General features: G+C 33.7%; 1 protein-coding gene across 1 annotated transcript in view; it reads left to right on the plus strand.

Moving 5' to 3' along the window:
* Positions 1-13,450, plus strand: part of LOC108736474 (protein-tyrosine sulfotransferase) — a 241,466-nt gene that overhangs the window by 191,106 nt on the left and 36,910 nt on the right. Inside the window, exon 5 of the mRNA XM_025980499.1 lies at positions 6,496-7,047. Coding sequence (XP_025836284.1) covers positions 6,496-7,047 — 552 coding nt within the window. The remainder of the gene's footprint in view (positions 1-6,495; positions 7,048-13,450) is intronic.

The following is a 13,450-nucleotide window of genomic DNA, read 5'->3' on the forward strand; positions in this document are numbered from 1 at the left end:
TGTCAGCCCAATCACATATTGTGTCAATACTTATCATTTTATCGTAATTTAAAAACTTGGAAATTGCACGGTACACTATAGGAACTACGATAAATTTTCCCTAATCGGCGCCATGTTTTTAGGCTCCTCCCATTTGACGGATCCCAATAGCTACAACATTTTGCAATATGTTAATTGTGTCCATATTACTATGATTAATAGAAAAATTTTTCAAATCAAACTTGTTATCTATTTTGATGACTTAGAGTTTAGGCAACTGCAGTTCACTAGATATTTTGAAGTTTTTTACGTAGGTACATTCTATTTTGTCCAAAAACAATTTACCTAACTAAAAGTGTTTTGACGAGCGAGGAAATATTACTTTTATTTAATTTTTTAGTTTATATTTGAGACAGTCAGGGGACCCCGGTTTTAGAAATTAAAATTTCAGAATTCAATGTAACCAACTGCAATGGAACTATTTAGTGAAACTTGGTAGACATCCTTTGTTAATAACATATCAATAATCGTATCGTTTAAATGTCATAATGAAACAACTAAGTACTAAATTAGCCTTAAGGGCTTGGTCTATAAAGTTTGTTTTACTTTGTTGGAATTTCTTTCATATTTACTTTGCCATTGTATTTGTATACGAAATCTGTTAAATACTTTGACTTCTATAATTATCCCTAAAATAATTACTGTAATAAACAATAATTAGAAGTACTTCTATTACATCTACTTTGTGTAAATTTTTTAGTAATGAATCAGCATAATCGTATAATACAAAATAGAACGTAATAAGGTAACTTGTCCATTGCAATTTAATTTGCAATCCATTTATCATGATCAGTTTGCATTACTAATGCACATGATAAAAACATTCCTTTTATATACCACTGAAAAGTCATTTAATAAATAAAAGTTTGTCGTGACTTTAATTAATGATTACAAAACTGGTTTCAGATAATTACTTCGAAATTGTCTTAATTGTAGTAAACAACAAACAATAATAAAATATCCTTGTAGTATCAACCAGCCTATGTACCCATACATTTATTTTGTATTTTTACCTGAAATATTAAAAATAGAATTATCTGTTTTTTTACGGACAATGAATTCATAATTAGTAGAAAGACCATTATGTTTATAGGTTTTTTAATGTTTTCTAGGACCTCGACCTAGTTCTTGGATTTATTTTGTGTTTTTGACAAAAAACTTAATTATATTCAGTTATTTTTTCTAAAAAAACTAAGTTAGGGCCATTCATAAATTACGTAAGGCGTTTTGGATCTCTCCCCCCCGTATTGTAAGATTATAAGATTAATAACTTCCCATCTTCCTCTAATAAGAAATTTTCGTAATATTTATTTCCTCCTCAGATTCTTCCAATGTTTCGATATCATTATCTTCATTGTACAAAAATAAAGAAAAGTAAAACAAAAATACTGGTTTGCAATTTAATGATAGGAGAGGAAAAATTGAGAAGTGACTGATTTTAGGTATTACAGAAGTTATAGTTATNGTCTCGTCTTGTTCTTGCGTTTGGGCAACACTAATTGTGCCTTCAGCAAACTATGGAGAAGATTAAATTAACCACACTACCGTCACTAAATTGAAAATGTCAGCGACTAAAGTGGTTTTTCAATAAAGCGTGCAAGTTTGGAGTATATTTTAAATAATGCATTTATTTGAATATTGGGATTAAATACTGGCTCAAATGAATCGGATTAGAAAAAATTAAAATAAGACGCTTTACACATAACGGAGTGATAAGGATATTGGAAAGATACGCTGTTAAATAAATTACTGTTCACTAAAAATAGTATGTAATTGATTTTGTTAGTCACATTTACAAAACTGAATTTAGTAAAGCTAAACGAAATATATACTAAATATTTAAAATTAGATGCAAAATGAAAAGGTTTCACCATTTTTTCAAATCATTAAAAGTCATGCATTCGTAAAATGGTGAAACTCAACTGTGTAGCTCTCCAACCTCCTTAAGGCGACGAAGAATGCTTAACTAACTAAAACGAGGTACCTCAAGACGGTATAAAAATAATTGGATGTACAAGGATTGTGCTACAACACAACAAGGAGATCGTGACGCAGATCTAAAACAAAATGAAAGAACGCCAACAGTAGAGTCGTGTTATTGTATATATACTAAAAAGGAAAAGAGAGAAGAAATAAAAGAAAACTCTGTCGAAACATTGCTTCAGTTTGCGTTCTTCTGTTCTAGAGAATTTTCGTTGTATATACAATAGATGATGTGAATAACACCACTATTCCATTACACTATTTATTATTGCATGTTTATCGTAAATATTTTCTCTATATATGGAAAAATTTACCTCTAGCAGCGTAAATTCCACTTTACAGAGAAGGATAAAGTGTAACGAACTATGCAAAATAAATAGGTGCATTTTAATAACGGAAGGTCATTCGTAATAGGTACATTTGCTAATTCCTCCTATTATTTGGTAAGGTCAAAAATAATATCTATACATTACCTTCAGTTTTTATAACTATTCATCCATAATCGAATACTCTAATAAGTAGGTCGAGTAATAATTATTGTTTATATGTTATATGTATAGTAGATACTGGAAAAATCATTGATAATAATGCTTTAATAGGGATTATGATCATTACTTAAAGACGAAACAGTTTATGATACAACTCTTATAATTTCCGATGTATTTGCTGTTTCAACATGGAATAAATGCATTTTGAGTAATTTTTAAGGATTAGTAAGGTAGTTCAGTTCATCCTTAAAAATAAAACATAGACTCTACATATAAAATTATCAATGCATTTTTGTTTATCGGTCACTTGCGATTATATTAAAAGTATACATGCCTAGAATCAGCGCTCAAAAGGTTTTATCAAGGAAACAATAAGAAAGGGCAGTCCAAAAAAAAAATATTTATAGGTCGATGTCTAGGTATTCCCCAAAATGTGCGTAAAAGCGAGTTCTGTTCCTTCAATTTCACAAAATGCAGTTCTGAAATGACTTCCAAAACTTTTTAAGAAAACTGTAGGCGTTTTGTTTAATACCCATCATATCCAAAATGAGCATCATTTAAACATTTTTTACTTAAAAACAGTTATCCAAAAACAGAAAACCAAAATACTAGTATGCAAGGGAAGAAAAAGAACGATTATAAAGATAGAAGACGAAAAATTAGAAGAAGTGACCGATTTTCGATATCTAGGAAGTCAGAATGGAAAGAGCACTCTACAACGGAGGATAGCGCAGGGTCGAGACTCCTTTAATAAAAAGAAGTCACTTCTATGATCGCGAACGGTTAATTTAGAAATAAAAAAATGTTAAAGGTGTCAAAATTTGGAGCGCAGCGCTGTATGAGTGCGAAACATAGACGGCGGCGCGGCGGAAAAGAAAAGGTTAGAAGGAAGCATTCGAAATGTGGTATTACAAGCGAATGATAAGGATACCGTGGATAGAGAGGGTTAGAAATGAAGAGGTATTAGAAAGAATAGGAGATCAGAGGACTTTATGAAAGTCAATGAGAATTAGGCAAGATAGGTTGACAGGACACCTTCTGAGGCATAAGAGCTAGTCAGAGACATATTACAAGTAAAAATAGGAGTTAAGGGAAGTAGAGGTAGACCTAGATTATATTACTGTTCATAAATAGTTAAGGATGTAGGATGTTCTAGTTTTAGGAAAAAAAAAGAAAAATGCCAAGATTAGCTCAGGATAGGAACGAGTGGAGATGCGTGTTCAACCAATCATAATACTGGCGACTTTATGATGATAAAAAAACAGTTTAATAATTGCAAAATTAATGAAATAAATGACGAAAAAGTTCGAATAAAGAAAATATTTTGTTGGTCAACATTAAATCGTAATTTTTAAAAAGTTTGAAATTTATTGAACTTCTAATAGTCATGACTCAGACTCATGACACTTAAAGAAAGATTACCATTACGTCCTGTATATTTTTTAAGTAAAATTATACGGTGTTTACGAAAAAGATTATCTGCGATAATTTTCAATACATTTATTCATTGGATCTTATTCTTTAGTACGTTTGAAGCAAATATTGCAGTTTCCTCAATTTTGTGAAAAATATTACCTCTATTTTCGTTTTTCTTCCGATACCATCGGAACCATGAATTATTTTTGAACATCTATCATAATTGAGCATTGCTTACGTTCTGTAAATCATGAGTAAATGGGAAAGTCATATCCTGTTAGCTAAGTATCATTAATACTGAGCCTCGGATAATTATATTGTATTTTCATCCTTTGTTTGCTAAGGACAGTAGATTGCTTCGCCAACTCCCATAATTTATCTTAGCTGAGCTTTTGCTAAGATCAAGCTTTCAACAGATGTCAACTAATTATCTATAGGCTAAAGTTTGGTCAATAAATTATTTCCGAAGTAGTTTGCAATTACTACGTATTGTGTACAGATAGATGCTAAAGGGTGTGGAAAATTGTGGATATTCGGATGGTAGATATATATTTCGGTCATCAATTTATCGAAATAGCCAGATGTGAATCGCGATTGTGAATTCATTAGTTCTCAACAGCACACCATAGGTAGTTTTAATCAATCGCCGACAAATCGTCATTTAATGATATTTATTGCCAACTGAAGCATTTAACTCGGGATAATAGTTAATACTATTCACATTATTATGCAATTAACCTTTTAATATTTCTAAGAATTGTTAACACCTTACTTTTTAATGAAATATAATATTCAGAAATCAATTTTTTACAATCAAAGGTATTCCAATATAGAAAATTAAATTTCATTAAAGATCACTCGTTTTTATATTAAAATATGCTAATTTTGTTTTTTGCAAAATATTTATTATAACCACTTTTATGTTCAGTTTTTTTATGATAACTTTGGATTTATTGGATACTTACTTATGGGGAAAACCAGGTTTTTTATAATTGTCGAAAATACATAAGTTAGGTAATAGCTTTATTATCCCCTAGACGTAACTCTCAACCATAGTGACATCATGACACACATCATACAATTTTTCCTTTAATTAATAAATGTCGTAGGTAATCGTAATTTATCGTCGAATTTTTCTCAAGAGTACAGTGATTAGCTTAGGTTAGTAAATAAATAGCGGATGTGGTTTGCACATGTGTGCATAGGTGGCGTACTTAGAACCTACTATTCATGTTTGGGGTAGCATGATGTCACCCCATAAAACTTCGATCGTTGATTTATAGTACAGTCATTTGGTTCGAAAAATAGTGGTTACCTGGAAAGTTTCCCGGGAATTTTGAAAATTGGTAATTTTATAGATTTTGATGTGCTCTTTCCGAATTTCAACTTTGCCACCTCGTGTTTTTGCCGCTCGCGCCGCCATATTGGAAGAATGGCGCCAAAAAGCAGTTTTTTGACAATATCTCCTTTCCGACTCATTTTACGATAAAAACAGTTATCTACAAAATAAAACTAGAGACAATTACCTACAATTTATGTATCTACCTTTTTTTCATCAAGTTAATAGTTTAGGCGTACGAGCGCCGCAAAGTGTACTCCAACACGCATTTTGGCCAAAAAAACTCATTTCCACACCACCTTGAGGTAGACTAAGAGGCGCGTTTTTTTTTAACGTGGTGTCCCTACATTTTTTATCAAATAGATGACATAATTTTAATATGGATGATGTAGAAAAACATTTAGTTTTATATTGTTATAGTATGTCTGAAGATAACGTTCGTTGGTTTTTTTTTGTAAGTTATGCTATTGTGATTTAAACAAATACAAGTGTTAACAGAATTTCTTTGTTTTATTTAAAATTTAAATGCATATAATAATGCATAGTTTGACGATTTTTAAAGCATATTTGCATGCATATATTCCGAACTGTACTGATAACTCAGACTAAATATTTCTATTGAGCTCTACCAAAACACGCGTTGGAGTACATTTTACGGCGCTCGTACGCCGAAATTATTGACTTTATGGAAAAAAGGTGGATACAAAAATTGTAGGCAATTGTCCCTAGTTTCATTTTGTATATAATTGTTTTTATCGTAAAATGANTATGGAAAAAAGGTAGATACAAAAATTATAGGCAATTGTCCCTAGTCTCATTTTGTATATAACTATTTTTATCGTAAAATGAGTTGGAAAGGAGATATTGCCAAAAAACTGCATTTAAGCGCCATTTTTCCAATATGGCGGTGCGAGCGGCAAATATACGATGTGGCAAAGTTAAAATTCGGAATGAGTACCTCAAAACCTATAAAATTACCAATTTTCAAAACTCCTGGAAAACTTTCCAGGCAAAACTACCAAATGACTGTACTATTAAGTACAAACCTTATAGGTATATGCGAACGACGTTCGCCCTGTCATCACAAGATTCTAATCGACTGATGGGTCAAGAAACTTTTGCTAAACTGTACACCACCATAAAACATGTCTTTCCCATGTTACTTTAATGTATGCATTAATTTAGATAATTCCAGCGATTAATGACTTTATTTCTCTATGTTTGTTTCAGATGTGGCCAAGAAACCCGTGTGATACCACGTCTGCTTCAGCTCCGTCATCATTGGATAAAATCGGAAAAAGAATCACTGCGATTAGAACAGGCCGGTATAACAAAGCCCGTTCTAAATTCGGCCATAGCGGCTTTCGTGCTTGAAATAATTGCGAAACACGGTGAACCGGCACCCCGATTATGTAATAAAGACCCTTTCACCCTCAAGATGGGCACGTATGTAATGGAATTGTTCCCTAATGCAAAGTTTCTCTTTATGGTGCGAGACGGTCGTGCTACCGTTCATTCGATTATATCTAGAAAAGTAACTATTTCCGGTTTCGATATGACAAGTTATCGTCAGAGCATGATCAAGTGGAATCAAGCTGTAGAAGCGATGAACAATCAGTGTAATGAACTTGGTAAAGATCGATGTCTGAAGGTGCCCTATGAGCAACTTGTTTTGCATCCGAGAGAATGGATGCAGAAAGTACTGAAGTTCCTCGATTTGCCCTGGAACGAGACTGTGCTACATCACGAAGATTTTATCAACAACGGAATCAGTCTTAGCAAGTAAGTGATCAGTTATCATATAATTTTTAATATAATTGAACTTCGAAGCAACAAATAGCAAACTGAGATGAGGAATAAATAAACAATTAGAAGAGATTCACCTATAATTATTCTAACACGCGGTACAAGTCGTGTTTTGTACAGAAACAGGTTTTTTGAATTTGGGAAAATTGAACAGAGCAAAGGGAAATCAATCAAAAATATTTTTCTTGATTTAAATTATTATTTTGTATGTAGCAGTATTAGCATCTAGCAAGGAGGACCTAGAGATAGCTTTAAATAAAATGGAAGCGGTACTGACAGATCAGTACTGTATGAAAATAAATAAAAGTAAAACTAAAATACTGGTATGCAAGGGAAGATAAAGTAGGGAAAGAGCGAATATAAAGATAGGAGACGAAAAATTAGAAGANCGCCGCTCCCACTGTCCATGTTTCGCACTCGTACAACGCCGTACTCCAAACATACACCTTTAACAACCTTTTATGTAATTAATAATCTGATCGTAAGCTTTAGGGCCATTTTGACAAGTACAAACTCTTACTATGGGCATTATTAGTAACTAACGTGAATATATAAAATGTGCATTTAATGAGTTTGTGTGTTTTATTAAACCGAAGCCATTACATGTGTATATCTAATTTTATCTAATTTATTATTTGTTACATCACGCACCGTTCGTTTACCCTTAAATCATTCTTGCTATTGTCTATTCTTCTGTGATTGTTGTACAAGTACCTACTATGAATTTAAAGTAACTTTGTATGACATTAATCAACTGGGAAATGGTTGAGACATTGAAAGATAATATTGACCTTTGAAAACGCCGGTATTTCTGTCTGCTTCTGCGTCAATATAGATTGTTAATTTATGGATTTTCGAGACACCGTACAAGTTCAAGATTCCGTGCGTATTTACAGACCCAGAAATGTTACGAATGTCTATTAGATTAGCAAATGACTCAGAACGCATTACTTATGCAACGACATGTTATGCTAATTCATTTTTAACATCTACAAATAGATACTCCATGTGGAAATGGAATAGGTACATTCACATCGAAAGTAACAGAATAACATGATTGATATCTTCGAATTTTACCTTTTTGCATCTGTTATTTGGAGGCTTTCTCTTATAGGTAAAATCAAATTCGAATTCGCTTGCTATGGTCGAAGTTATCCTGTAGTTTCCTGGGATTATTATAGACATGCGCATTAGTTCTATTCCGTTCTTTTCGGTCTTTATTTCGTTTGTCTCATCTCTCTTCCTAATTATCTCCCATCCATTTCCACAATTTTAATTCTTGTACGGCTAGACAACAAAGAAAACGGCGGTGTTTTTGTATGCGGCTAGCGGTAAACGTTTAAGTGGACTGTTGGACAGAGTGAGTGTAGTTGGTACATTAGGTTTATCGTGAATTATGTTGTACACCTACTAACATTTACTGAGTTCTGTTCGACTCCGCGTTTGCCAGGCCTGGTCCAATTTTTTTTGTGATTTCCTTGGATCATTTAAGCAAATTCTCGGGAGGTAATATTAATTCCACAGATAAAATCATTTACTTCTCTTCTGCCTTCATTTCGTCTCCGCGCCTTTTGACTCTCTTTCTAATTACCACTCACCTAGAAAATACCACAAATGGCGCGGTAAACGCCGTCAGTAGTACGATGCTACATTTTAGGATTACGTATGCTCCAACAAGGTCCATTTACATATATGGATNGGTTAGAAATGAAGAGGTATTGGAAAGAATAGGAGAACAGAGGACTCTATGGAAGTCAGTAAAAAATAGGCGAGATAGGTTGGTAGGACACCTTCTTAGGCATGAAGGTCTAGTCAGAGACATATTAGAGGCTGAAACAGGAGTTAGGAGGGGTAGAGGTAGACCTAGATTAGATTAATGTTCGCAAATAGTTAAGGATGTGGGTTGTTCTAGTTTTAGGGGAATGCGAAGTTTAGCTCAGGATAGAAAAGAGTGGAGTTACGTGTCCAACCAGTCTCAGGACTGACGACCTTATGATGATGATGATAATGTAATTATAATGAAAAGTTTGAGATGTGGATAATGAAAATATCGGAAATAGAATGAATGGAATGTATGAGGCAATGGTAACAGCAAGGACATAAAAGGCGCTGTGGAAGTTAATAAGGAAAATGAGAAATAGAGTGGTAGAACACATTTTGAGATATGAAAGGCTAATAGATAGTGACATATTAAAAGCAAAAGCAAGGGCAAAGAGGGGCACAGGAAAACCTACATTATATTACTGTTCGCAAATAGTTAAGGATGTGTTATGCTTTAGTTTCCAGGAAATGCGAATATTTGCTCTGACGGTCAGAATAAATAAAAAGGGTAATAAATAAAAATAGTGAAACGGTATAAAATGAAGTAGCTTAATAAATGGTTATCAACTTAATCTTACAGAGCAAATTTTAAGTTCTCTATGTTTATATAAGTATGAAATGGTAGATTATCTTTTACTATCTATGTAAGTTCCAAATTTGATGTTGATGTTCTATCAGTTTCCAATTTTGTCATTGGCGCAACCTTTCACAGAAATCATTCATGCTCAAAAAGTTAAAAATATATAACATACATATGTGTATGTATATCGACCTTGTTCCGTTCGTGTAGCAGTTTAATAATTTGCACCGAATTGTTGCTTTTTGCTTATTTTTAAAACATACAAGACATAATTCTGCAAATGTTTAAAAGAAACTAGGAAGCTATCTGCATCAAAGACTAGTAACAAACTAACAATTCTTTTGGTTTCGTAATAATTCCTTGGAATTAATTTAATGGCTTAGTAGAACACATGTTTATGAAGAAAAGTTAAAAAAAAGTCTAGTATTCGTGACACTCACTAATATCTTCTTGCTGATCTACATTTAAGATCTATTTACATTTGGTTTTTATTTAAGAATATGAGTGTATATTTTGTTTCAAACCGGTTGTTAAACAAAACTCAAAAGTTAGGCATATGCATCATAAATCAATTAAAGAATAAATTATTCTGAGAGCTTTTCGCCAATGTATTACATAAAGTTATATTACGATATGAAACTTACGTTGCCTTTTGAAACAAGTTACCTAAGTAATTTCCAAAACTAAAAGGAAGTTTTGGTGCAGTTTTCTTTGTGCGAGTGGATACAACCGTAGTTCGGAAGTTTTCTCAATGGAATATGGTTTTTAATTTTGTACATACATATATTTATTACTCTAGGATAGAGCGTCTATTTTCTAAAATTAATAATCAGCGCAGCTGGCTGAATTTTCCTCGGTTCATTTTGACTAGTCTTCTAAATTGTATGTGTGCCGAAATTCTTGATAGTGATTTGCAGGGGCGCAACAACGTTACAGTTTGACTGGGTACTCCCATCATAATACCATAAATATTTATATACTGCAGGTGTATATAAGCCGAAAAGATCGAGTTCGGCTGCTCATTTAAGAGCTTGAACTATTTGAACCGAACTTTTAAGTTGGGATATTATCTGAATCGACTGGAATTGACTGGGTGCCCAACCCAATCGAGTGGGTGCCCAGGCACCTCTGCCCCCCCCCTTGTTGCGCCCCTGGTTATTTGCAAAGCGAAACCTACCCGGCAAATATATTAATGTGGTGACTTTTTAAATTTTCTGCATATTAATTGTCAGGCAGGGTTGTACAGTCCTACATAACAAGTGATAGATTGGTTTATTCTCTGATCTTTAAGTACAGTTCTTTATTGTGTGTAAATGATAGCCTACGGCAAGATCACATTTCGACTATTTATAAGACGAAGACCAAGAACATGACTCAGTTAATAACATTGAGACTAATTTAAGTTCAATACCATCATCTAAAATAGTTTTGTTCAAGTACGAGTTAGTCTAATTTAAAAGATACCTAATAATAGATAACAATCCAGTGGCGGCTCGTGCCTTCAAAAATAGGCGGACTTTAAAAAAAAACTTAGAAAACGTAGGTAGAAGTAGATTAAAATGAGAACGATCTATTTATGCTCACTTGGTATTTATACTGTTTGATATAATTAATTAAATGAAAAGAAGTTACAACGTTTCCATGGGGTACATTTTATTTGTAGTTAGATTTACTGGAAGGTCATTCTTAATACTCATTGTTAAAATTAAGCAAATATGTGTTTTGAAAATTTTTAAAAATCAACCCTTAAGGATGAAATGTTGTTGTTATGGTGAAACAATATTAATTTCTGTGAGCGAAGCTGCGGGAAAAACTGGTATATGTATAAGTTTCTTTACATTATATATCTTTACTACATTTGCCGACGATAATCAAGAAAAAACACGCCAGGACGTTCTTTCACGCCGTTGCCGCGGTGAAATGAGTCAAAGAACGCGCTAGAACGCGCCGTCCCGCTCCAGACCGCGCGGACGCCATGCGCCGTGTAACAGAGGCTTTACATTTACTCTTCTTTCAGACTTATCGATTTGTATTATCAAACAGCAAGCAGCGCCAACAAAATAATTTTTTAGTACGGCACTGCGGCAGAGCCACAAGCGTTTATTAAGCTAAACCAATCTAAAGTTTATATTATAAGATTAGCGGTCTTTTTTACTTCCTTCTTTGCTCAAATCGAAAATTTATCTTTCGTCTATTTTCCGAATGGTCTCGTCGCTCTTCCAATGAATGAACACCGTTTCCAACAAATTCCGAGCAATATCTTTGAGAAGATTTATTTTATTTGTCGCTATCAACAGACACACACTACACTCACAGTGATCGATGAAGTAATCCGATTTTCGCGTCACCTAAAACTTAATGCAAGTGGAATCATAACCTAGTCTACATCCTTGGTACAGAGCGCATTAGATATGCCAATGGGAAACTCCTCTCCCACCTAAACCTAACCTAAACCCATGATGCGTAAAGCTTGTCATGTCAACCAGGGAATCCTTTCCCATCATTACGTAGCCCATAAAACTGAGCCCTTAGCGCATTACAGTTGACGCATGTGAATCATGACTCCCTATACCATAACCTGTTCTAAACCAAATGCTCCATAAGCAAATGTTCAAAGGATTAACGATTTTTAATTAATAATTCCCACTAAACGATAATGTCGTTAATATCTAAGCTAGATGGGTCATTTGCTAAATTGCCTTTTTTAATAGTCACTTTAATCGTCAACTTAGTTCCAGAATTCCTACACCTGGAAGCATAGATTCGTAACACATGTTATACACTGTAGTGGCGTGTTGAAAACCGAACATATCTATTACTTGCAATCCTTAAAGGGCGGAGGGAGGCTTCATTGTTTGATAAATTCGTGCAAATGCCTTCAGCCGCATCTTAAAATAAATAATAAAGTAATATATGTCCAATAAATAGAATTTAAAGCTGTTTTAAGGGGTGTTACGTTTTGTCCTAAAGATTTCGAGAGCTTAGTTACTATGGGAGTTTTCAGAAAAGCAAGAACTAGTTTCAGATACACATGGTTAACCCTAGAGTGGGCGCGTCTTTTTGCGAAACGCTAGTAGGCGCGTAGGAAGTATTTTGCCGCCCCCTTTTCTTTGACCATTTTAACTAGTAATACAGCAATTTAATCATTTTTTCTTTCAGGATTTAAATAATATACTAATAAGTAATAATAAATCAAATTATTTATTCAACTCCGATCTAAAAACTTTGGTTTATAAGGCTTTAGGAAACTTATTATTTTAATTGACTTTTTTTCTCTTATTCTAAATAATACTCTAATACTTTAAAAATGGGGAAAAAAAACAAAATTATATATTTTCTAAGTCTACAGGATTCGCTTTATCAAGACAGCCTTCACAAAGATATGTACAATGTTCATTGCACAGTAACTTTAGGCATCTGGAACACCCTTTTTTCGTGCGCCTGTTTTTCTTTGAGGGATATATGCTGAATTTGCCCTCCTTTTACGAAGCAGGTGCTTGTTCTACTGGAACAAAGCGAGCAATTTGGTTCCTCGAAGGAATATTTAAAGTGTCTATAGAAAACCTTGTGGTCATATATTGCTTGACAAGTACCATGGCAATTTGTTTCAAATATTCTCGACGTAGCATCAAATGTTCAGTATTGGCTTTGTATATAATTTGACTGTTTATTCCGGCAATATTCAACATTGACAAAAACAATCTCAAAATTTTTTTGCAAAAATACATTACACAATTTTACTTACGTGAGTGGGCGCGCGATGAGCAATTTGCCGCCCGGCGACACCTGATGGTAACAACCCTTTCTTCAAGCGGTCCCCCGCGCACTGATGGCGTCCAGCCTTTCGGTACGCGTTGCTAACGAGAATGGGGGCAGCTACTAAGAGGCGTAAGTGTAACGGGCAGTTTTTTCAAAAATTATTAACGGTTTTTTACCGCGGGCGGCAAAATGCTCATAGCGCGCCCACTCTAGGGTTAA

Source organism: Agrilus planipennis, unplaced genomic scaffold, assembly GCF_000699045.2.
Source record: "Agrilus planipennis isolate EAB-ADULT unplaced genomic scaffold, Apla_2.0 scaffold127, whole genome shotgun sequence".
NCBI classification, from domain to species: Eukaryota; Metazoa; Arthropoda; class Insecta; order Coleoptera; family Buprestidae; genus Agrilus; species Agrilus planipennis.